General features: G+C 45.0%; 1 protein-coding gene across 6 annotated transcripts in view; it reads left to right on the top strand.

Annotated features, from left to right (window-relative positions):
* The window catches only part of LOC120530767 (receptor tyrosine-protein kinase erbB-4-like), a 799040-nt gene that overhangs the window by 735453 nt on the left and 39611 nt on the right, over window positions 1–23976 (top strand). For all 6 annotated transcript variants that reach the window (XM_039755347.1, XM_039755351.1, XM_039755348.1 and 3 more), the window contains 3 exons: window positions 14479–14634; window positions 21006–21081; window positions 22717–22863. In XM_039755347.1, coding sequence (XP_039611281.1) covers window positions 14479–14634; window positions 21006–21081; window positions 22717–22863 — 379 coding nt within the window. The remainder of the gene's footprint in view (window positions 1–14478; window positions 14635–21005; window positions 21082–22716; window positions 22864–23976) is intronic.

Consider the following 23976-nt stretch of genomic DNA (forward strand, 5'->3'; position numbering starts at 1 on the left):
ACATCACCAAAATGAAACCTCAAGAGGAAACAGAAACTCCCTTAGCCGCTAATAACACAACCGAGGTCAGCACGTCAGCAGAACGAAACATCCTAAGGGAGAGACGCCCAGAGTAGTTCTTTTCAATTGCCATATAAACTCGCGTTTAAGTATTCCCACAGATGAGTCAGGGCTTGATTTTACCGTATAATTTCTGGTATTTTATAATGTCGCTTGTATAAGTCGAATGCAGAAAACTGACGCTATTGGTCCAAAAGACTATGATATGCTAATGCCCGCCAGAGAGAGTAACCACAGAGCACACGGCCTTTGTTTTCTATGTATTGTGCCTACATGACCACATGGTGATACCCGAACTATCCGAAGTGACGTTTGCACTGATTTGTGTTTTTTGTATCTCACACCCTCATACACGTTTATCGTAAGAGCATCCCTTATCTACTATGGAGCATTCGATCAGAAGAAAATATGAAGCTGGTTTAAAATTAAACGCCATTGTAGTGGCGAAAGAAATTCGTTTCTAAACTGCTGCAACAAATTTCGACGTGTCTGAGAAACTGGTGGGAGACTGGAGGAGGCAAGAAGATGTAAAAAATAAAAAAAATTAAGTGTCATATTTTTGAATGGGCGTATAAGTCGGGGTCTGATTTTATGATTGATTTTTCAGGTTTTAAGACCCCGACTTATACCCGAGTATATACGGTACCTGATATCTCTACAATGTTTTTCTGACAATTTCAATAGTTCCTAGGACCCCAGGCTTTTTACAGCACGCCCTTACACAGCTAGTATATATATATGTAAAAAACACAACAAAAGACGCATCCTTCGTGTGGTTTTGCGTTGGGTGACCTTGATAGTTTAGAAACGTAATAGATGCTGAATACACGGGTCCTCTAAACTACCAATCCCACAGGATTGAGAGCAGGAACTAAAAAGAATTGAAATGGATGTGATTGGGCAAAACATGGGGAGTGGCTCCTGGAAAGTGGGCGGAGTCCAAGAGAAATGCCACTGACTGAGGAGTCATATTACGGGCCTCAGCTTGTCTCAGGTCACTGAATCGGTCCGAGGCTTCACACTGTCTCGCCTGCAGCTGGACTCTCATGGGGTTACAAATTACATGACAGAGTGACGACTTTCCAGCCAAGTTTCACATTTCCAAAGTAGCACCATGCCACTCCTTTTTCTGACATCTAATAACCTGCTGCCTAACAGAGGCGTCACCCGTGCCAATGCATTCCAGGAAAAGTTGTGTAATGTAACATGCCCGATACTCAGCTTACTGCAGTACTAGACATGTGTGAGCATCTGAAGGGGTGTCGGTTTATGAATGGAGAGTTCGGTATCTAAAGTCGATAATAAATAAATACATCAGTATGATTAGCAGAATAAGTTTGTTAATAGATAGATAGGCCTGGACTCCTGGCTCTGCCGTACATTCAGCTGGACTCCTATGTTCTTTACACATCACAAGTCCTTGACGCTTTACCTGCAGGTTAGTCAGTGAACCCGCACTCGTGTGCTGCCATTGACTCGTCTGGTGATGCCCCCTCACCTCTGCGTGGTATTGGATCTCAGTCCGGACTCTTCTCGAGTAGCTCCTACCTGGTGGAGCGAGCTGCCCACTTCTGTTTGAACTTACTTAAGAAGTATCCAGAGATAGATAGATGTGTGGGGCATCGCATAGGGCATAGATACATATGTAAGGCACTATACAGATAGATAGATAAAAAAGGCACTATATAATAGATAGATAAGACAAGGCACTATATGATAAATAGATACTGTAGATATGGAAGGCACTATATAATAGATAGATAGATAGGGGCGGCACGGTGGCGCAGTGGTAGCACTGCTGCCTCGCAGTTAGGAGACCCGGGTTCGGGTCTCCCTGCGTGGAGTTTGCATGTTCTCCCCGTGTCTGCATGGGTTTCCTCCCACAGTCCAAAGACATGCAGGTTAGGTGGATTGGCGATTCTAAATTGGCCCTAATGTGTGCTTGGTGTGTGGGTGTGTGTCCTGAGGTGGGTTGGCACCCTGCCCAGGATTGGTCCCTGCCTTGTGCCCTGTGTTGGCTGAGATTGGCTCTAGCAGACCCCCGTGACCCTGTGTTCGGATTCAGCGGGTTGGAAAATGGATGGATGGATAGATAGATAAGGCACTATATAACAGATGAATACATAAATATGAAAGGTACTATATCTAAATAAATAGAAATGAATTCTGCTATATGACAGATAGATAAAGAAAGGTACTATATAAAATAAATATACACTGTGTTAATATAAGGCACTATGTAGACTGTTAAGATAGATGCAATATAGTTGGATGTGATAGGTACTGTTTCAGAGACAGAGATTATATAAAATAGATAAGTATGTAAGTAAATATAAATTAAAGGCACTATGTGATCGATAGATACAACTGAAAGGCACTATATAATAGAGAGATAGATAGAGATGAAAGGCACTATATGACAGATTGGTGGATTACGTTACTGATGGTGGAGTCAGGAGGGGAGCAGCGGCCAGGCCGCAGGGTTTTGTGCTGTGTAAGATTTAGAGTTTTCTGTTGCTTTTCCTTTCTTTAGCTGTGGACTGTTTCTAACGAGACTTACTGTTTCGGCCCCTTAGACCTGTGCGTTTGAGGTCGACTCCAGATCGCCCCCTACCTTCCACAGCAGGTATCGCCCAGCTCTCCTTCCAGAGGCTCTTTTGTTTCTTTTCTGTTAAACTGCTGTATGCAAAATCCTGGCCACTCCGTCACGCTGCCATTAAACGTCTCTATTGTGTTTCCTCCATCGCGTTTCCTTGACGAAGCTGCGGCGGCTGTGTTCTCACCCAGACACATTTGCATTAAATGCAGGAAATCTAGCGGAGCCGCTTTGCCAGCAGCAGTTTAGAATGCATAAAGAGAGCTAATCTTATTGAAGTATGCGTGCTTTTACAATATTGCCACAGCTCTGCCCTTGTAGTGCACTGTATCACTGCAGGCAGTCCGCTTTTCCTACAAGTCTTTCCTTTTGCTTATTGCTGCTGCGTATTCATTTATTTTTACTTTACGCCTGTTAAACATCTGTTTTCCCGCCCCCTTATTACAGCAGAATCTTCTGCATTAATGGACTATAAATTTCATTGATTTCTAATTATTTTTAAGCAGACACAAAGGATAAATATTACGCTGGATGAGCGTCTCGAGACTTATTGTAATCAACATTTCTATTGATCGCCTGCCTAAAAGCCAGAAGTAATCCATTTTAAATACACTTTCCAGAGTGTGTACTTGCAGGCCTGTCCTTCTCCATTGTAATTGTATTGGCAGGAGGCCACGTTTGGCGAGAGCGAGTATTAAAGCATTAAGTATTCAATTGGCCCTGGAGGGAGGCAGGCAGGCAGGCAGGCCAGCTTTACACTTTGCTATGCAGCGTTGCTTCTCTTCTAAGGGTCTTTTTACGAGTTACGCAGAAGAGACTTCAATTATCGGACATATTGAGAGGGCAGGAGCGCAAAGTGTAAGGACCAGCGGGCCACGGGGGGCTCAACAAGCATCTGCTAGACTCGGGTTAGTTAAGATGGAACGGCCAATTATCCCCCTTAAACTCAGACCTTTGATATTTTTAAACAAACAACTTGCTTAATAATAAATACATTAAAATTATAGACACGCTCAACACCGCAGCTGCCAAGAGTGGATAAAAGCAGCGCAGCTAAATGGATGATGAGCACGGTGAAATACAAAAGCCGAACGTCAAAAGATCAGGAAGTCAAGAAGATGATCGTCAAGAGCGTTAGATAGAATGCCCAGTCGGGGGGCCGGGTGGTCTCGGAACCCCTGCAGATTTTGTATTATTTTTTTATCATTTTTTTGTTCTCCTCCGTCCTCCCGGCCATCGCACCTTACTTTACTCTGTGTTACTTAGCATTGCCTCATCTTATAAAGCACTTTGAGCCGTACCATTTATATGAAAACGTGCCACAGAAATAAATGTCATGAAATTACTCCTCCTGTACTCACCCGGGGTACATCAGAACCCGCTAAGTGGGCAGCAGCACCACAGAACCGCCCACCGAGGGCACTTGACTCCGCCCCTTCTGGTGTGTCACCTTTAAAAAAGCGGGATTGTCCGAAAAGAAAATGTCACTCAGTCGACAGATAACATGCGAGACGGAGCTCCTGAAAGCGTAGACGAGAATTTGAGCTCTGGTCCTATTGTTTACTTCGCTGACCCCAAGGGGTGGGCCAGATACCCCAAGACAGGCGTCACTTTCTTTTAGTTTTGACTTGGCGCTCCAACTGTTGATCAGCTCACCTTTTGTTCCTGCACTTGGCCACAGGGTCCAAAGCAGAAATTGTTAAGCAGTAAGCAAACGTCTTAGAAAGGCCACATTGTAGACGCCATTGCTTGACGGTCACCTCTCCCCAACAGTGGCAGTCGCCTCTCAGGAGCACAGAAATGTAAAACATAACGTTGGTAAAAATGAACGTCGTTTCAGAAAACCTACGGTCTGTAAAAAAAATAATAATACATTTGCATTCTCGGATATCCCAGTCCCCTCGAAAACCAGGACTGATGGAAAGATGAGCCTGTTAGAAATCAGGACAATCTGAACGACCCACCTTGTGTACCTCAATACTTCTGAGAGCGGCTCTGACTTTCAGGGGTCCTGAATGGGATGGAAGTGAGCCAAGAATTTAAGAGCGTAGTAAGCCGTGAGGAAGAGTGTGGAGTTGGCATCTTCTCTCCAAATTGTGGAGACGCATAGACCAGGGTAAGGAGGTAAAAGCGTTTCTAAAGCAATCCCCCTGGACAGGGCAACAGTTCATGGCAGGGAAACACACACACACACTAGGGCAGGCGATTGTTCAGGCCTTGTGCCCTAGGCATGCTGGGATAGGCTCCACCCCTCCAGACCCTACATATATAGATAGACAGATATATTGTAAGAGAATGAGAGGTCAATCAAATAAGGTTTGGGGTTCAGCACGGCACCCCCGTATACTTGTGAAAATCAAATAAACAATTGAGTTCAGTCGCGAGTTCAACATGGAACTGACTAAGTAAGATGGTGGAGATGGTGGGTCCAGGTGAACAGACACTGGAAGTGATATCCGCGATCTGCAAAGGGAGAAAAGAGAGAAATGCATTAAAACACAGCGCCCACCCCTGTTGTGGGGGTATAATTACAGTCACTACAACCCTTCAGCTGTCCCTAGTGTGCACGTAGGTGACATACAGTGCATATAAACATAGTAGTTACTCTGTATAAAATGTCAGTCATCACCCAACACGCTATATCCTAACAGAGGGTCACGGGAGCCAATCCCAGCCAACACAGGGCGCAAGGCAGGAACACACCCTGGACGGCGAGCCCACCGCAGGGCACACACACACCCACACACACCAAGCACACACTAGAGACAATTTAGGATCGCCAGTGCACCCAACCTGCATGTCTTTGGACTGTGGGAGGAAACCCATGCAGTCACGGGGAGAACATGGAAACTCCACACAGGGAGGACCCGGGAAGCGAACCCGGATCTCCTAACTGCGAGGTAGCAGCGCTACCCACTGCGCCACCATGCCACCCTGTATAAAATGAAGTAAGTATACATATGAAACTCAAATGCTAATTGTATATGCTGCTTGTATTGAACATACTGTACATTCTACATGAGGCTCTGCCAGGCGAGGTGAATGTTGTCATAGCGGTTAGGATGCTTAGATGCCTGCCAATGGTGTGCCATTACCTAGGATGATGTGACCGTTACCAAGGAAAACAACACATGAAGGGTGATGCCAGCAGAGCCAAACATCTGTCAAGATGGGGTCACAGAGCCCTCACAGTCTAAACAAAGGGTGAAGTGGCATGAAATGCATTTCTCATCATCAACACTTTAACGGCCATTTTGTGAGTTTACCCCAATTAGTGGGTTGCCCCCCAGATCTTTTTCATCCATTCTCAATTGTCCTGGGCACCTTTGGGGTGAAACCCTTTTTGTTTTTCATTTTTAAACTGTAAAATTATAACAGCTCATCCATCAGTCTGGAGTTCTCAAGTCCTTTCTCAATGATGTACATTAAGAAGGAGTTGTTTTTACTTTTATTTATTTTATTTTTTTTTTTGCCTTCCTTGCTTCCTTCACTGCTGCACTTGACTCCAACTAAAGACTGACGTTAAGCAGAACAACATAAAACCACTTGGGTTCACCTGAGCCAAATGCTCTTCTAACACACATTCTTAGGAGAAATCCTGCCCTGCCGATTCCTTTTTCTTTTTCAAAGCCATGCCAGCGTGATCATTATCTCTCAAGCTGCTCTCGCTCACTCGCTTGCATTCTCATTCCATCTGTTGTTTAACTTTTAATTATGTTCAAATTGTCCAAATAGTTTACACTTTCCAAGTTGGTAAATTACACTAAACAGTAACAATCTGCAAGCCGGGAACACATTAGTAGATAATACTGCAGTGACTAAAGTGTCTGGGTCACAGAAATCGCAGTGCCACCCACACCGTATCATGCTCGGTGATAACACTTTATATGTAATGAACAACAACAACATAAAAAAATCACATTACTACTTATGTTGTCGTGTGGCGAGCGGACGCAAGAAAAAACAAATCTAGACAGATGGTAGAACTTTATGATAAGGTCATTGATCGAAATTTGTAATGCTCGGCCACCTCATTTTCTTTCTTCTAACTTTGTCCAGTGCAAGGTGGCAGGACCCCAAAGCTGCCGTCTGCAGTAACTAAAGAATAATGGGAAAGAATAACCAGGAAGAATAACCGGGAGCAAACCAGACTAAAACGCCATTCAGGCCTAATTAGTTCACATTTACACTGCAGTAATAGTAAACTTTCACACTGAGATCATTGGACATGAAGAACCAAACCCGGGCGGGATGACTTTAATTTAAACGAAAATAATCTGAAGCCTGTGACATTTGTGACAGCCTGTATATTGTCTTTGACATCTCTCCATGTATGTATGTGGCCATTATATCTATCTATCATATAGTGCCTTCCAGTTCTATCTATCTATTATATAGTGCCTTTGCGTCTATCTATCTATCTATCTATCTATCTATCTATCTATCTATCTATCTATCTATCTATCATCATATAGTGCCTTTCATATCTATCTATCTATCTATCTATCTATCTATCTATCTATCTATCTATCTATCTATCTATCTATCTATAATATAGTGCCTTTCATATCTATCTATCTATCTATCGTCAGACATGTATGAGTGGGAGGCACATACATAAGAAGGGCAATATAATTTCCACACATGAGATGATCCTGTTGGAAACATCTTCTCTTTTGACTTCTGAGAAGACCCTCCACAAGACACTACTGACAACACACCCTCTGACATCAAACTGGAAGTCCTTCCCCTTACACTCCAGACCAGATATAAGGAAAATCAATAGTTGATCATTGTGGAACCTGGGTCACTACACTATATCTTATCTATCCAAAGTACTGTATGTGGACAGCCCTCCAAAACACTGGACCACCGAGTGCCGAACCACCAAAAAATGGCTGTGTTACTCCCCATCCCCATCTCCACATCCTTGTTTCTGCAGCTTCCATTTTCTTTTCATGCTCCGTTTTAAGTGTCCGCTGTTCTGATTCAATGCCAGTCTGCCTCACACCCTTCATTCTTGCACTGATTCTTCAGTAACATTACACTAACGAGACGCTTTTTCCAGTGTGTCCAAACCGACTACATTATGTGGTTAGTTTCTAAATCTTGCACTCCAGCCTCTGCTACTGTTGATCTGAGGTCTTTGAACTTTTCCACCATTTCTCCCTGGAGGTCACTTCCACCATCTTGCTCTTGTCTCTTCAAACTTAAGACGGGAGAACATGCACATCACAAAGGGCCCACCCGGAATGTGAATGCCGGTCCACTGCCACCATACCACTGCACATTGAACATGGAAATAGAGGCTTCAATCAGGCTGCACTCCATTCTTTGTTTCTTTATCAAAATCTATTGAATTGCGCCCTTGTGGCGTATTAAATCAAACTAGAAGTTTTGGGAACCGTTTCACCCCTAGAAATGACAGATGAGAAATAGTGTCATCTTCTTCTTAGGGACTTGACCACATACATGCAGCACATATGGGCCAGGCCAGTGTTTTAGTGGGAGACCAGGTGTTGGAGATGCCAGCAGGGGGCACCTTCCCTGTGGTCTGTGTGTGGATCCCAATGCCCCAGTGTAGTGACGGCACCGTTCTTCAGATTAGATGTAATAGCGAGGTCCTGACTCTCTCTAATGAGTAGGGGGTATCCCTGACCACCACAGCCTGGTCATTCTGGCCCCCTAACCATCTCCTGTCTCTGATTGGCTACCTCTTTCTCACCACTTCACCACCTGTGGTGAGCATTCTAGTGCAAAAATGACGGCATTGTATTATCCAGGTGGGTGCTGCACCCACTAACTATGCAAAGTGCTTTGACGGGGGGGCACTGTGCTGTAAATATGACGCCGTCCTTCAGATTAGATGTAAAACTGAGGTCCGGACTCAATGTGGGAATTAAAGATCCCTGGGCATCCCTACTAAAGAGTAGGGGGTATCCTGATGTCCTGGCTAAATTGCCCACCATGGCCTGGTCATTCTGGCCCCCTAATCATCTCCTGTCTCTGATTGGCTACCTCTTTCTCACTACTTCACCACCTGTACTGAGTGTATTGGCACAAAAATCACTGCCATTATATTATCTAGGTAGGTGCTGCACATTAGTGGTGGCTGAAGTGGCTCCCCACTCAACTATGTAAAGTGCTTTGACGGTGGGCACTGAGCTGTAAACATGGCGCCGTCCTTCGGGTGAGATGTTAAAACTGAGGCCCTGACTCTCTGTGGTCATTAAAGATCCCTTTGTAAAGAGTAGGGGGTATCCCGATGTCCTGGCAAAATTGCCCACCATGGCCTGGTCATTCTGGTCCCCTAATTCTAATTGGCTAGCTATCTCTCACCAGCTAAGGTCAGGTGGGTGTGCTGGTACAAAGATGGCTGCCGTCACACCCACCAGTTGGGTGACTGAAGTGGCTCCCCACTCACTACGTAAAGCTCTTTGATGGGTGGGCACTGTACTGTAAACGTCCTTATGATGAGACATAAAAACAGGTCATTAAAGATCCCTGGGCATCCCTCATAAAAAGTCAGGCGTATCCCGATGTCCTGGCCATACTGTCCCCTAACTCTAGTTAAAGCCCCCTCGTCTCTAATTGGCTAGCTATCTCTCACCAGCTAAGGTCAGGTGGGTGTGCTGGTACAAAGATGGCTGCCGTCACACCCACCAGTTGGTGCTGCATGTTAGTGGATGTTGACGTGTCTCCCCCAGTCGCTGGCGCATTAGAGTTGTGTATAAATGTAAAGAATTATTATTATTATTGTACTGTATATACGTTTAGCCAGTTGTGCGTGACTTTACATTCCACTGCGTAAGCGTCACGTTCTTTATATTGTTAAGTGTTTCTGCACACACGGGCATTGTTGTTGTTGTTGTTTTTTGTTGTTTTCTTCCTCCCTTCAGTAAACAGCTCTTAATTTGACTCTAATACATCATTAACATAACGCCATTAATCATCTGGACGTGTGGCGAGTCGTAGCGTGAGCAGCGATTTAGCAGCAGTGACCTCTGCACGGCTTCAGAAAGAGAGGCCTGAAGACGGCGGCGGGGAAATCGCACGCATCTTGTGTTTTATATCTGCGTTTCCTCCATTTATTTCTGAGATTAACTGTCAGGGAGATTGAGAGGTGTGCACCCAAGTCAGGATTTAAACGAAGCACCCACTTTATTTGACTTTATTTGTTTAATGATATCAACACAGGGAAATATCGAAATGCGTAAATCATATCAAGGCTAACCGGCGAGAAGCCGGCTAATTCTCGTGATTTATGTCTGCCGTATCACATGTATTATCGTTTCAAGGTTATTTGTAGTCGGTGTTTTCTGTTCGCCTATTGTTGCCATTAAGCAAGACGCCGCGTGCTAATGTAGAAAAAGTTAGCAAATATTAAAAAACGGAATTAGTTTCTATTTAAGGCCCTCTGCGCTGAAATGCAATTTTCCTGGTGATTTTCGTCACTCATTTCCTACAATGGATTGTTCCTGAGACGCATGATTTAATTTTCTATGCTTTTAGAGAATGAAAAATTAAATGGAGGCTGATTAAATGATGCAAATTCTAAAAGGGCTCGGCGGTTGCCGGCATGTTTTTTTTTCTTTCTTTCTTAAACAAGCAGCCATGCGGGGAGCGTTTCTCTTCTCTAAATATGAAGTTACTACACACACACACACATAGTGACTTAACGACTGGGGGGCTCCCATACGATCAGCTCCACCGTTTGAGGAACCAGACCCCCTGGACTGCGCCTGGACTCCTGGCCCTACCGTACGTTCTTCACACATCACAAGTCCTTGACGCTTTACCTGCAGATTAGTCAGTGGATCCCCCTCACATCTGCGTGGTGTCCAGACTCTTCTTGAGCAGCCCCCAGCCGTCTGAACTCGCTCGCGGAGTGTCTGATGACGCTCTTGTTTGGCTCGTTTATTCGCTGCTAGGTTAGGCTAACCCAGAGATTGTAACTCGCTTGGATTTCCGGGCCGGCGGTGTGTGGCGTAGCGGTCATGGCTTTGGACTTCGAACCCTGAGACTGTGGGTTCAATTCCCACTACTGACACCAAAGTGTGTGACCCTGAGCAAGTCATGTGACCGGCCTGTGCTCCAATTGGAACCAATTGTGTCATAAATGTTATTTAGTCACCTTGGATAAAGGAGTCAGCCGAATAAATTAATACATGTTCTGATGTCCTCACTTTTGTACCCTCGTCCTGTGACATGTCCTGTTCACATACACCTCCCCAGACTGACGTTGACTCGATCACGTCAACCTCTTTTGTAAGTCGGTTTGGATAAAAATCTCTGCTAAGCAAATAAACGTTTAATTAATTTTGCTCATACCTTGTTGGTATCTTCATGCATTTTGGGACATCACAATGTGTTTCATGTTCATTTGGCACATGCAAATAAGAATTTCACTGTACTCTCTGTAAAGGACAATAAGGACCCTATGAACTGTGCAGCCGCCATCTTAGTGAACGGGAGCTCCCGCCAAGTGCAAACAGTAACACGGCTATACAGGTGCCAACGGCTACTGCATACGGAAGGAAACGTCACGGTCGTCAGAAGGGACTGCAGGTCCACAAACTGAAAATGTCAGGGTGCCAACCCGGCCGTCCACGTTTAATTAGAATGATCGTGCGCTTCAGGGCACTAAACTAACAAACATGAAGGTCATGGTGCGAGGAAAAGCCGGTGAGAGTCACAGTGACAAGGAGCTCTGTCCTGCGGTGTCTTCTCCTAACGAGACGCGCCTCCTTCAGGCAACCGCGTAACACATAGCTGAGGGTCCAGAAGGGGCAGAATCAGTTGGCCTCACTGGGCATCTTCTTTGCACTGCGGAGGGAGAAACAGAGAATAACATTAGTGCCAGTGCCCCCTCTTGACCCGTCGTGGAAGTACATACCTCAGAAGAGCCCGAAAGATTGTCCAGTGAAGCACATGCGTGACAAACAAGAGACCACAGACAAAGCACCACAGGGGTGTCGTTATAGATGTGCTCTCCAGGTACACCGGCCCTCTCGGCCACCACCTGAGAGACTACGAAGCTCGCACACACACAGACACACTTCACTCCTCCTTGGAGTCTGAAAAACTAACCAGCCACGTCTTTATTATCAAAATCCTATGAGGAGCTCCTGCGACTCCAAGGAGAGGATCGTCCAGCAGCTCCTCACGTTAACAGTTACAGTACGCCTTTAAAGGTGAGCGGCTCATCAAAACGCTTAGCGGGAGCATCCGGCCTCATCAGCCAATAGGAGAAGTGAAATCTCGGAGACGGGCAGACGGTAGCATATTTAATTATTCATGTGGCCTGACACCGTAGCAGACTCAAAAGATCAGCGTTATTGATTTATTTTATTATTAGTTTTTTCCTCCAACAAGCAAACGAGAGCACATTGACCAGCGCCACATCCCAGAGTAAAGCCACAGTAATAAGAGCAGACTTTGATGGGTGAAAGTCGGAATTAATTTGATTTTATAGGAATGATTAATGGCCGGGAAACCGCTTAGGTGAAAAGAATTAGCAGTTTTTTGCGTATTTTTAATTATTCTGTTTTTGTAGCTCAACTTTCCTGTTGTATATTTTATATTGCGGTAGTGGGGGGGAGAATCTTATGTGGTTGGTTATGCTTGAGTTATGTGTGTGTGTAAGTGATGTGTGTGTATGTGGTGTGTGTGTGTAATATGTGTGTGTGTAGACAGAAACAACAAAACCAAGATGAAGGTTTGGGGTATCCGCCCCGCATACTTGAATAAAGAGTCTGAAATACATGAAACAATATGGCGGTGTTATAGTGGGATGGCAGTTGTGTTGTGAGGGCCGAAAGCAGAAGTGGGGTCAGGTGGGAGGATCTGCAGAGGAGGTGTTAGTGTGCATTGTCACGCCCTGGTCCAGTGGATAAGTACACTCATTTAAGCCCATCCACTGACTCCCATGTGCATGCGTGTGACAATATATATATATATAGAGTGAACTTTACCCCGGACACAGACAGGCAGACACATTAATGTCACCCACAAGCACACGTTTATTCTTCATTTTCTTATTTACAGTTCCGCTCACTAATCCCCAATACCCCTCAGTCCAGGCCACTCCAATGCCTTCTCTTTCTTCTTCTCTTTTCCTCTCTATCTCTCTCTCTCTCTTTTTTCTTCTTACTGCCTCCTCCCTTCTCCAGACGTTGCCACTCTTCCACCCGACTCTTGTCAGTGACTGGAGGGAGGTGGCCCCTTAAATAGGAACCCGGATGGGCTCCAGCTGCTTCCCGGCAATCAGTTGTAGCCACACCCCAGTGTGGCGGAAGTGCCGGCTGCGCACCCGGAAGCCATCAGGGTGTCCCCTGTCGTCTTCCCCCCAGCACTTCCTGGTGTGGCGGAAGTGCTGGGCTCCAGGGATATTCAGGCACTGGGGCGCAGCCTGGCGGTGGCCACGGGTCCCTACAGGGCTGGGCTTCCAAGCCCTGTACCCGAGGCCCCCAACATAACCAGGACGGACGCCCCCTCATGGTCTGGAGGAGGCACAAGCCCTCCTCCGGTCCTCCTGGGCGTCCCGGCCGGGCTCCAGCCCCAGCCGGGGACCACAATATATATGTATATATAAAATCCAACGTCTGCCTGTCTGTCTGTCCAGTTTTCACGAGAGAACCACTTAACGGGTTTAGATTTTTTTTTCTATAATTTTCTTGAACATTCACACCGAGAATCAGAGTTCACTTGCAGGAGTGAGATATCCGCACTAATCTGAGACAGAGGAGGAAGCGTGACATCAGGAGTGGGGAGCCGGGCAGGGCCCTCCTCACTGTCCTGTTTCACTACGGACAGCCAGTGCTCTGATATACAGGCAAACATCTCTATATATAAAATCCAACGTCTGTCTGTCTGTTCAGTTTTCACGAGAGAACCACTTAACGGATTTAGATTTTTTTTCTATAATTTTCTTAAAAGTTCCGGTTGATTTTGCGACTTCTCTCATTGCGCTAAGAATCAGAGTTCACTTGCAGCAGCGATTTATAAGCGTGAAATGAAGAGAGAAGCTGTGGGCCAAGGGGGAGGCATAAATTGAATCAATTGGTGCTCAAATTATTTGACCCACTGTCGCGGACATACACTTCAATAAATATCATTTTAGAACACAACGATTCACTTCATTACCCTACAAGATTTTAAAATTTCATTAATCCTCCTGGCATGCTGCCCCACAACTTAGCATTGAAAGTAGGAGCACCGATTACCCTCTTGACAAACCTGAGCCCACCCAAACTTTGCAGTGGCTCCCGTCTCCAGGTCTGTCAGCTTCAGAACAACATCATAGAGGCGATGATCATCACAGGATGTGGCGTTGGCGAGAGGCTTTGAATCTCTCGTATTCCTCTAATCGTGACGGACATGTCCTTTCAATTCAAGAGCTTGCTGTACCTGTTGAAGCTTTGCTTTGCAATGTCAATTAACGAGACCCCGGGACAGACCCTTAAGTTGGAAGGGGTTGATCTCAGCTCACTGTGCTTCTTGCATGGTCAGCTTTACGTTGCTTTTTCCCGGGTTAGTTCCCCAAGGCACCTATATGTCCTCACCCCTGATAGCAAAACCAAAAATATTGGATATCAAGAGGCCCTCAGATATGAAAGCTATAAATATAAATTCTTCTCAATACAAATTCCATTTTTTATTAATTATTTTTAATGGTTTTTAATGTTTGTCCTGTTTTTACTACTATGCGGGTATAATTTACTGTTTCTTTTCCCCTTTCTCGTATGGCACTTTGGTTCAGTTTCGGTTGTTGTAAATGTGCTTTATAAGTAACGTCTGACTTATTCTGACTTGTCTTACAGGGTATGATGTACCTGGAGGAACGACGTCTGGTGCACCGTGACCTGGCTGCCCGTAACGTCCTGGTTAAATCGCCAAATCACATCAAGATCACCGACTTTGGTCTGGCCCGGCTGCTGGATGCAGAAGAGAAAGAGTACAACGCAGACGGAGGCAAGGTTAGTTTCCCAGCGTATTAACAGAACGTTCGCAGTGTTCACTGGTCTCGCTTCTGGTAAACTGCTCAGATTTCATAACTATCGTGTTTCCTGCAGCGACTGCGAGGAGACGTAGTCACCAGAGGTCTCCGATGTGAATAGAGGGGTCTGATCAGCTTAGCGGACATGCAACTGAACAGTCAGGCAGACAAAATGAAAGAAGCAAACAAAATACAACCCACCCGTAACCCCAGTATGGTGAAGGATTGCTCACCAAATGAAGGTTCATTTGCAGGGAGTTATTTATTGCTTTATATTTACACACAAGGTGGCCCTCAACAGGATAAGCCGAGCGAAAATCACAAAGGAGAGCAGCCTACTGAGCCCACCTCCCGTGGTCTGCACCTTCAATTATTTTGTGATTTACATTTGTAATGAATTTTGCAGAGATTTGTTTTCACTTTGAGATTAAAGAGTCGTTTTCTATTGATCGGTGACAAAAAAGCCACATAACTGTTGGTCAGTGTTGTTATGTTTCAGCCAGAGGGGTTCAAATTTCTTATTTATATCTATTTTGTTCATTGTTTATGTCAACATTCTTGATTATTTAATTTCTCTGTCCTGATGTTTCTCGGGTGGTCCACCTGCCCATCACCATCAAGGTGACAGCCCTCAGCCCTATAAAGGCCAAGTAAAGCCCACAGTCCCTTGCGGTTCATTGAATGCACCCGTGGTGTTGTTGAGTTCTCGTATCCATTGCTTTGTTCATTTTTTATTATTCTGGATTTCGGCCGGTTGCTCTGTGTTCCTGCCACTTTCTTGGATTTCGTGTTTGCTTTTGGGATTGACTGTTTTGAAGGCTTTATCTTCTTTCCCTTGAGCTGCAGAGCAGTTTTGTAAACAAAAATAAATAAATCTTTAGATTTATAAAGATACTACTTTTTCTCTTATGGGACTAGCTGGGGTTTGATGTTTTTCCCTCCCCTTGTGTGCATTTTGAGTCATTATCAGGTTGAATTGTGCTTGGGATCCCCAAGTTCACGGTAATTTTATATTAACATTAAAACGTAAAAACTTTGAAGCGGGTGAAGACTATTCATGGGACACTGCAGTTGCCCCCTTTTAGGATTCAGTGTTGTTTGCACTGTTCATTGTTTATCAACAGCAGTACAAATGCATTGCAGTTCTATAACTAACTGCATAAATTGACTTCTTTGTTTCTTGTATCCTAAGAAAATGGCATAATGTCCCTTCTAAAGAATCAATAAGCCTCTAGGAGACATGAAGTAACACAAGGACACATACTACTGGAACACTGGCCCACGCTGACATATCTGGGTGCGACACCATAACACCAGAATGAAGGCATCTACCAAAACCCACCCATCAGAAATTGAAATCAAGAGCGGGGGACAAAACTACGAAATCCAAGAATCAAAATGAAAAGCACAAGACAGGAGAGACCTGTCTCTCTTTTTTTAATCTGTGGCTACTTCAAAAAAAAATAAAAAAACTACTGGGGACGGTGCCCTGGCCGCAGTGCCAGCTGGCTAGTAATAAGGACAAACACAGCATCTCAATTAATAAAAAGATATATTCTTCACAAAACGGATTGTAAGAAGTTCCTTAAGAGCACAAAAAGGCAAGAACAGAGTTGTCTGTAACACCAAAGGCAATCCAAAGCAAGCAGACGTCTGCAGACAGCCATTAGTGCATTGTGCTTCAAAGTGGGTGGGGACAATGAGACAGCTCACATTCCTAAACCAATCCGACGCCTCATGGAGGTGGCACTCAAGATAGGGGAGGAGACTTTGAACCACAAAGATCGGCGGTGCTCTCGCTGACCTGGTCTGGCAGACAGCAAACTACTGATTATGATGAGCAGTCGAAAAGTCTTCTAAAAAATACCATTAGACGTGGAAAAAGATGATCCGCTGTGGCAACCCCTAATGGGAGAAGCTGAAGGAAAAAGAAGAAGACGTGCGTATGTGTGTGTGTGTGTGTAACATGTGCATGGAGTACGTTGCACGTTTTAAACATAAGAATAACCCAATGCAAGAGAAACATCACATTATTATTCATTGGCATTGATGGACGAGCTGTGAACGTCATGTTGTCACAGGTGCCGTCTGTGCTTCCGGTTGTTCAGTGTTAATTGACGATAGTCTGAGGAGTTGATGTGAGCCTAAATGAAATGGCAGCTATGCTTGTGAAATGACAAACTGCACACTATGCATTTAAAAGGGTGTGCCGCACGCCGTCAAGCGGACTGCCATTAAGAAAGCTGATAACGAGGAGCCACAGGAGATGCCGACTTCAATACTCAACAAATCTGCCTAACGACACCAGTAAAGGACGGACGAGGCGGCACGACATCCACCTTCTGACTGCACGGCTAAACAAACAGCTAAAGAAACTGAGCAGGACGATCGAATTGGAAATGCAAACGGGCATGTCGGAGAAGCCACAGTGTTGTAACATGTCGTACAGCCATAGGGCACAATGCTTAGCTAAACTCTGTGTGCCGTTGTTATGTCATCAAGTGACAGAAAGATATCACAGCGCACAGAGGAACTTCTTAAACACGTGGAGCCGCGGTGGTCTTCGTCTGTCTGTCTGTCTGTCTCCTCTGTCATTACATAACCAAGTTTCGGTTACCTGAATGGACCCCAGCAGTTTTAGCTTTTTATTTCCTTTCAGCGTCAAGTCTTTTTGTTCAGTTTCTTGTGCTCGCTCCCTGAACCCCAACAGTTTGGTTTAATGCACGGACTGAAGGAATCAGAGGTGGGTGTTTTAGGAAGAAGCCCTCTGTGACCGTAGCCTTTGCAGCACTGAATTCTGCTACCTTTCACTAGAATTTTTTTTTAATAGGTGGTCCTCAGATGTTTATTCTCATTTGTGAATTGCATCTGGCCCTGCGAAACTAATGCAAACAAGTCCCGAGACTGACATTCACAGAATCGTTGAAATACAGAGCAGAGGAGCGAAAATCTAGAAATCCAAAAAATAAAATGAAATAAACACAAGTAGACTCACCAGTGCTGGGCCCGTTCAGAATGGGAGACCCTCTGGATTTATAGGGAGGAGGAGGAGGGCAGTTCCTGGCGGTGATTGGCAGGTGGCCCCGCCTCTTGGGGCGTCACACCCATAAAACACATGGAATATAACAAAAGCAGCTTATATATCCATCCATTTTCCAAACCGCTGAATCCAAATACAGGGTCACGGGGGGTCTGCTGGAGCCAATCCCAGACAACACAGGGCACAAGGCAGGAACCAATCCTGGGCAGGGTGCCAACCCACCACAGGACACACACAAACACACCAAGCACACACTAGGGCCAATTTAGAATCGCCAATCCACCTAACTTGCATGTCTTTGGATTTTGGGAGGAAACCGGAGCGCCCGGAGGAAACCCACGCAGACACGGGGAGAACATGCAAACTCCACGCAGGGAGGACCCGGGAAGCGAACCCAGGTCTCCTAACTGCGAGGCAGCAGCGCTACTACTGTGCCACCATGCCACCCCAGCAGCTTATATACTCGGAGAAAATCCAAAACTACAGAATGATGCAAAACATGAACAGAAAAAAGATGTCAAGCATGAATTTGAGCCCCCTGAGATACGACTCTTGGTAGTTCTGGAATGTGATGGCTTCGGTTCATGTTTTTGTATTTTTTGTTTGTTTGCTTGTTTGTGATAGCCGTAGAGTTGCTGTGAAGTTTTAAGGGCGCTAAACAAAAATAAATTGAATGAAATTCTCCTGCGGTGGGCTGGCGCCCTGCCCGGGGTTTGTTTCCTGCCTTGCGCCCTGTGTTGGCTGGGATTGGCTCCAGCAAACCCCCGTGACCCCGTAGTTTGGATATAGTGGGTTGGATAATGGATGAATGGATGAAATTCTCACGACCACAAGGACATAGCAGCACTGGAAAAAGTCCGGAGAAGAGCGCCGAGGCTGACTCCGGGGGTACAGACGTTGAGTTAGGAGGAAAGATTAAGAGAGCGGAGTCTTCACAGTTTAAAGAGAAAGTGAGACGAAGAGGAGACCTGACTGAAGTGATTACAATTATGAAAGGAATGAGTCCAGCGGATCAAGACGGTGACTTTAACATGAGATCATCAAGAACACGGGGGCACAGTTGGTGGGCACATTTTACACAAACATTGAGAAGTTTTTCTTTACACTGAGAATCACAGACACGTGGAATAAGTGACCAAGTAGTGTGGTGGGCAGGAGGACTCCACTTGATGTTAGCATGGAGGAGTGAAGTGGACGGGCCTGGCGAGCTCTGTTGGGCTGAACGGCCTGCTCTCGTCCACACTGAGAGATTCATTTTCTATTAAAGGCTGAGAGTTTTATTGCTGAAGCCTAAAAGTCAACCCCAGTGCTTTCTTCAGAAAACGGGAGCTGTGCACGTGGGCAGAAATCCTCCGCCCGCCTTTGCCTCTCGCGCACCTGCTAAAGGCCTAACTCTCAGTTAATTAGCGTTGCCACTCATACAAAAAATGTGTCAGAGCGCAAAAAAATGAATTTCAAAGTTTATTAAAGCACTGAGGAGGCGTATATTATGGATTACCTTGGGGATCCACGCTAATACTTGATAAACGCACAACACTCACTTGGTGAGAGAAAATGTCACAAGAATATCTGCGTTTGTCACACGATACGCTTCAAACCAGACAATCGGTTACGTTTGCAAAAAGAAAAAAAAAGTCTTGTTTTATTTTTTTGTTTGTTTTGTTTAATTTGCTCTTCAGGGGCCTCAGTACTGCTTTGTAAACAAGATCTCCGAGATTCTAGCGGAGGACGCTTGACGCTGCACACTTCCACACAGATGGCGTGACTCACCCTGCTGCCGTGGGACGAGAGATCAGAACTGCTGACTTCAGTGTCTGTGGAAATTGGACTGGCACGGCAGGAAAAATAAAGATAAAAAATATACATACAGTATATACACACTAGCTGAAATACCCGGGAGGAAAATAAAGTGTTTCTTTTAATTGTTTGAGAAAAATATAATAAAAAAAACCACAACTTTAAAAAGAAAAATAAATTAACAAACAATAAAGACTCACTAATGTGCTTGACTTGCGGTCTTGTATGTATGTTATCATCTTTCCTTCCTTCCTACCTACAGGATTAAAGAAGTTCCATTCTTTCTATCTTTTTCTTTCCTTCCTTCCTTCTTACAGAATTAATGAAGTCTCTTTCTTTCTTTCTTTATTTCTTTCTTTCTTTCTTTCTTTCTTTCTGCCCCATGCAAACTCCATTATTCTCTGCTGCCTAACTAGGTAGGGGTGTGAGGAGCCGCTCCCTGTTCCCTGGTGGTGCTCCACTGTTGCTCACACATGGTGGTCTGCCCCTCAGGTAGCCCGTCACCCAGGACACCACAGGCTCACCCACCTGCACATCACCTGAGTTTTCCCCTCAACAGGGATGACTGCAGATGATCCTCCGCTCCTGTAGGTCCAGATGGTCTACTACAAGAGAACAATACACTTCTCTACTCAAAATAATAGCAGAAAAACAATTGTCATAGCTCTCAAATAAAATCACATTTTGATTAAAAAAACAAGCTATTAAAAAAAAAATAAAAAAGAGGAGCCACAGGATCAGAATATGAAGGACGCCAAAGAACAGAAAGACAAAGAAACACAAAGATCTGCAGCCACAAAATGAGGCCAGCCACCAAATCCAAAATGAGATCCAAAAATAAACAATCAAAAAATATAAAGTCCTAACTGTTGTGAGATAAAGCAACTGCAGACTCGACCCACTGCAAACAGTTTCACTCGACTCTCTAAATGTCTTTATACCAGGCTGCTATGAGTTTCTTTTTGTTTTGTTTTTCTGGTCTTTCTGGTGTCATTTTTGGGGGTTTTAGTCTCAGGGGCTTCAATTTGGTGGAAATTTTCTTGATTGGATCCTTCACTTAGAAGTTCACTTTTATTTTTTTGTGGATTCCGTCATTGGGACTCAAGTCTAGGGGTGTGGCCTCTGGGGTCACCAATCGGTGAAGATTTAAAGGGTCACCTCGACCGAGTTTGGGCCACGCGTGGGGTTTGAATCAGGCTCACCATGTCTGATTTGTGATTCATGTCGTTAAAACTTGGGTGTCTGTCCTATTAAACTTCATATATTATGAAAGGAAAATGGCTTCTTAGTGTTTGTTTCAATGACTCATCTTACTATTAAACTAATTTGGTTCCTGTTTCACTTATTTAGTTGTTAATTGAGCTGAAATTGAATACAATTTGTGGGGTCCAGGAACACTAAAAATGGTTTCCATTTAAGTTGATGGCAATTGTATGTTTACAAAGTTTCACCTCATGAAGGGGCTTTCAGGAATGCAAAGCAGAGGGAGCCTGTAACTGTCAATTTTATTTCAGATGCCGATTAAATGGATGGCACTGGAATGCATTCACTACCGGAAATTCACACACCAAAGTGACGTCTGGAGTTATGGTAAGTGTCGGCCAGGGTTTATTATTTTACTTTTTAAAAACATTTTTCATTGTACTTGGATTGCCAGACAGGTGTGGTGTTGAATGTTATGACTTGTGGAATGATGTGACACCCTCTGCGCATTATTATGAGATAGATGGAGAGATAGATAGATAGATAGATAGACAGAGTGACCACAAGGGGTGCCACTGAGCGCCAAACCACAGACAATACTCAACACAATTGCAAACAAATGATTTTTCTTCAACAAAACACCATCTTTTCCAGAAAAAAGCCAAATACACCATTCACAGTTTCTCCTACCTCCTTCCAGAGAGCGTTGCCCACTACCTCCTGACTCTGATTCCCCTTTAAGTGAGGCAGCAGGCTTCCTTTTTAAGCTTGACCCAGGAACTGCTTCCAATTTCCTGTCCAAGTCCTCTGAAGCACTTCTAGGTCATACGAAAACCAAGGCAGTCCTCCCCCAGCAGTGCCCTCTGGCAGTCCCCAATGAGAATGCCAGGGCTGCGTCTCCAGACTCCAATTCCCGTGTTCTCCAATGGGTATCCTGATCAGGTTTAGCTCGGAGGAACACTGCAACCTGTGTACGGGGAAATGAACTGCTCCTGGTGAGTCTGATAGCCTGAGCCTTCCATTACGGCCTCCTGGCCAGGTATGCATCCTTACTTTATCAAGTCAGATTGAAGGATGGAAATAAAAGGAACTACAAAACATAGATAGATAGATAGAAAGGCACTATATGATAGATCGATAGGTAGATAGGCTTCCAATTTCCTGTCCAAGTCCTCTGAAGCACTTCTAGGTCATACGAAAACCAAGGCAGTCCTCCCCCAGCAGTGCCCTCTGGCAGTCCCCAATGAGAATGCCAGGGCTGCGTCTCCAGACTCCAATTCCCGTGTTCTCCAATGGGTATCCTGATCAGGTTTAGCTCGGAGGAACACTGCAACCTGTGTACGGGGAAATGAACTGCTCCTGGTGAGTCTGATAGCCTGAGCCTTCCATTACGGCCTCCTGGCCAGGTATGCATCCTTACTTTATCAAGTCAGATTGAAGGATGGAAATAAAAGGAACTACAAAACATAGATAGATAGATAGATAGAAAGGCACTATAGATAGATAGATAGATAGATAGATAGATAGATAGATAGAAAGGCACTATGTGATAGACAGATAGGTAGATACTTTAGCGTAGTTGGCAGGATTACATAGAATAGATGGCAACCCCCACGTACTTGTGCTGCTCTTAAATTCAGGCCTGATTATTTAAATTTGCCCGATGTGAGTAAGGAAGGGTTGCTTGTGTGTGCGATTGTGCCCTGTGGGTGCCATCTTTGGCTGAATTCTGCCTCGCGTCCAAAGCTACCTCGGTGGACTCCAGTGTCCATTGATCTTCATTTGGACTAAGTGGGTTAGTGAATGGGTGGGTGACAGATTGAATGTGTTAAATGTCTACTCTGAGCCCACGCTACACGAGAGAGAAGTGAGTTGAAAATCGGACTGAGTTGCAGCGCCTGCACATTTTCAAATTTCCATGATGAGCCGCCATTCTTCTCTTTTTGCTGGACCTGCTTCTCTACTCGTGGAGTTTTGGTTTCACCCTTCACCATTTCCGTCTTCTCTTCTCTTCTCTTGCAGGTGTTACTATCTGGGAGCTCATGACATTTGGTGGCAAACCCTATGATGGCATTCCGACGCGGGAAATCCCAGATCTGCTGGAGAAAGGAGAACGGCTTCCTCAGCCCCCGATTTGCACCATTGACGTCTACATGGTCATGGTTAAATGTAAGTTGCTCCGTTGTATCGGCAGCCGCTCCCTTTCTTTCGTCTTATGGTTTCTTTTACTAAACTGCAACGTGTGTGAGGCCAATTAAATAGTAAAGTTCACCTTGTGCTTGACCTTGTTCAAGAAACCGCTAATCTACATTTGCTGCAGTTTAGCTGCAGAGACATGAGATGGTGACCTGCAGTGGTCTTTATTAAGTTTTCGTATGTTTTATTGTAGTTACCAAAATATGAAACCATTTATCAATTAGAAATTATAGGGAAATAAAATACGGGTACAGTCGACTGTGATTGTGTCCTCCATGGGAGAGATCCTATCCAAAGCTGGCATATACTTCTAATTTAACAAAATTTTCTGAGAAGTCAAATTGGCGATTCAATGTGCTTGCTTGAAGTATTCCGCAGAAGTGCCTTTGACAGGAAGTGCAGCTTTGAATCTTCTTGGCTGAGTGTCCACAAGCTTTGCTTTGCTCTCTGCAAATCAGCTGAGCCACTCAGGGACGCTCAGAATTGTCCCAGCGTCACTCCTGTGTTGTTTTGGCTTTATGCTGTGGTTCATTGTTCCGATGAGTGGTGTCTGAGGTGTCACCTCTCTGTATTTGACTGCAGTCATCCTTCCGTCAGTCCTGACCAGTCTCTGCCTCTAAGTGGCGCCACCACCATGTTTCACCGTAGGGATGGTCTCAGGCAGCTGATGGTCCTCACCGCACACACAGCTTTTAGAGTTCTGCCCAAACAGTTCAGTTTTTGTCACATCAGACCAGAGAATCTTTCGCCTTGTGATCGCAGGATCCAAGAGGGCTGCTGTATGCCTTTCACTCAAGAAATGACATGATGGCACAAACAAAGATGAAGATCTGGGGGTACCCTCGGGCAAACCCCGCATCATTGAACCAAAATAACAAACACGAGGTTAACGTGAGATTTGAGAAACATCCTTACAGACGCGAGTCTGCAGTTAGTCTGGAGTGGAGTCGGTTAGGAGGCGTGCAAGGCAGAAGGGGCGGGGCTCGGGGGACAGGAAGTGATGTCATTCATCTTTTCATTGTGGGTCGTCAGGAGGGAAGGAGAGGATCGGTGAGGCGACGCATTACACAACACTCCACCCCTTGA

Source organism: Polypterus senegalus, chromosome 6 (genome assembly GCF_016835505.1).
Source record: "Polypterus senegalus isolate Bchr_013 chromosome 6, ASM1683550v1, whole genome shotgun sequence".
In the NCBI taxonomy this organism is placed as follows: Eukaryota; Metazoa; Chordata; class Cladistia; order Polypteriformes; family Polypteridae; genus Polypterus; species Polypterus senegalus.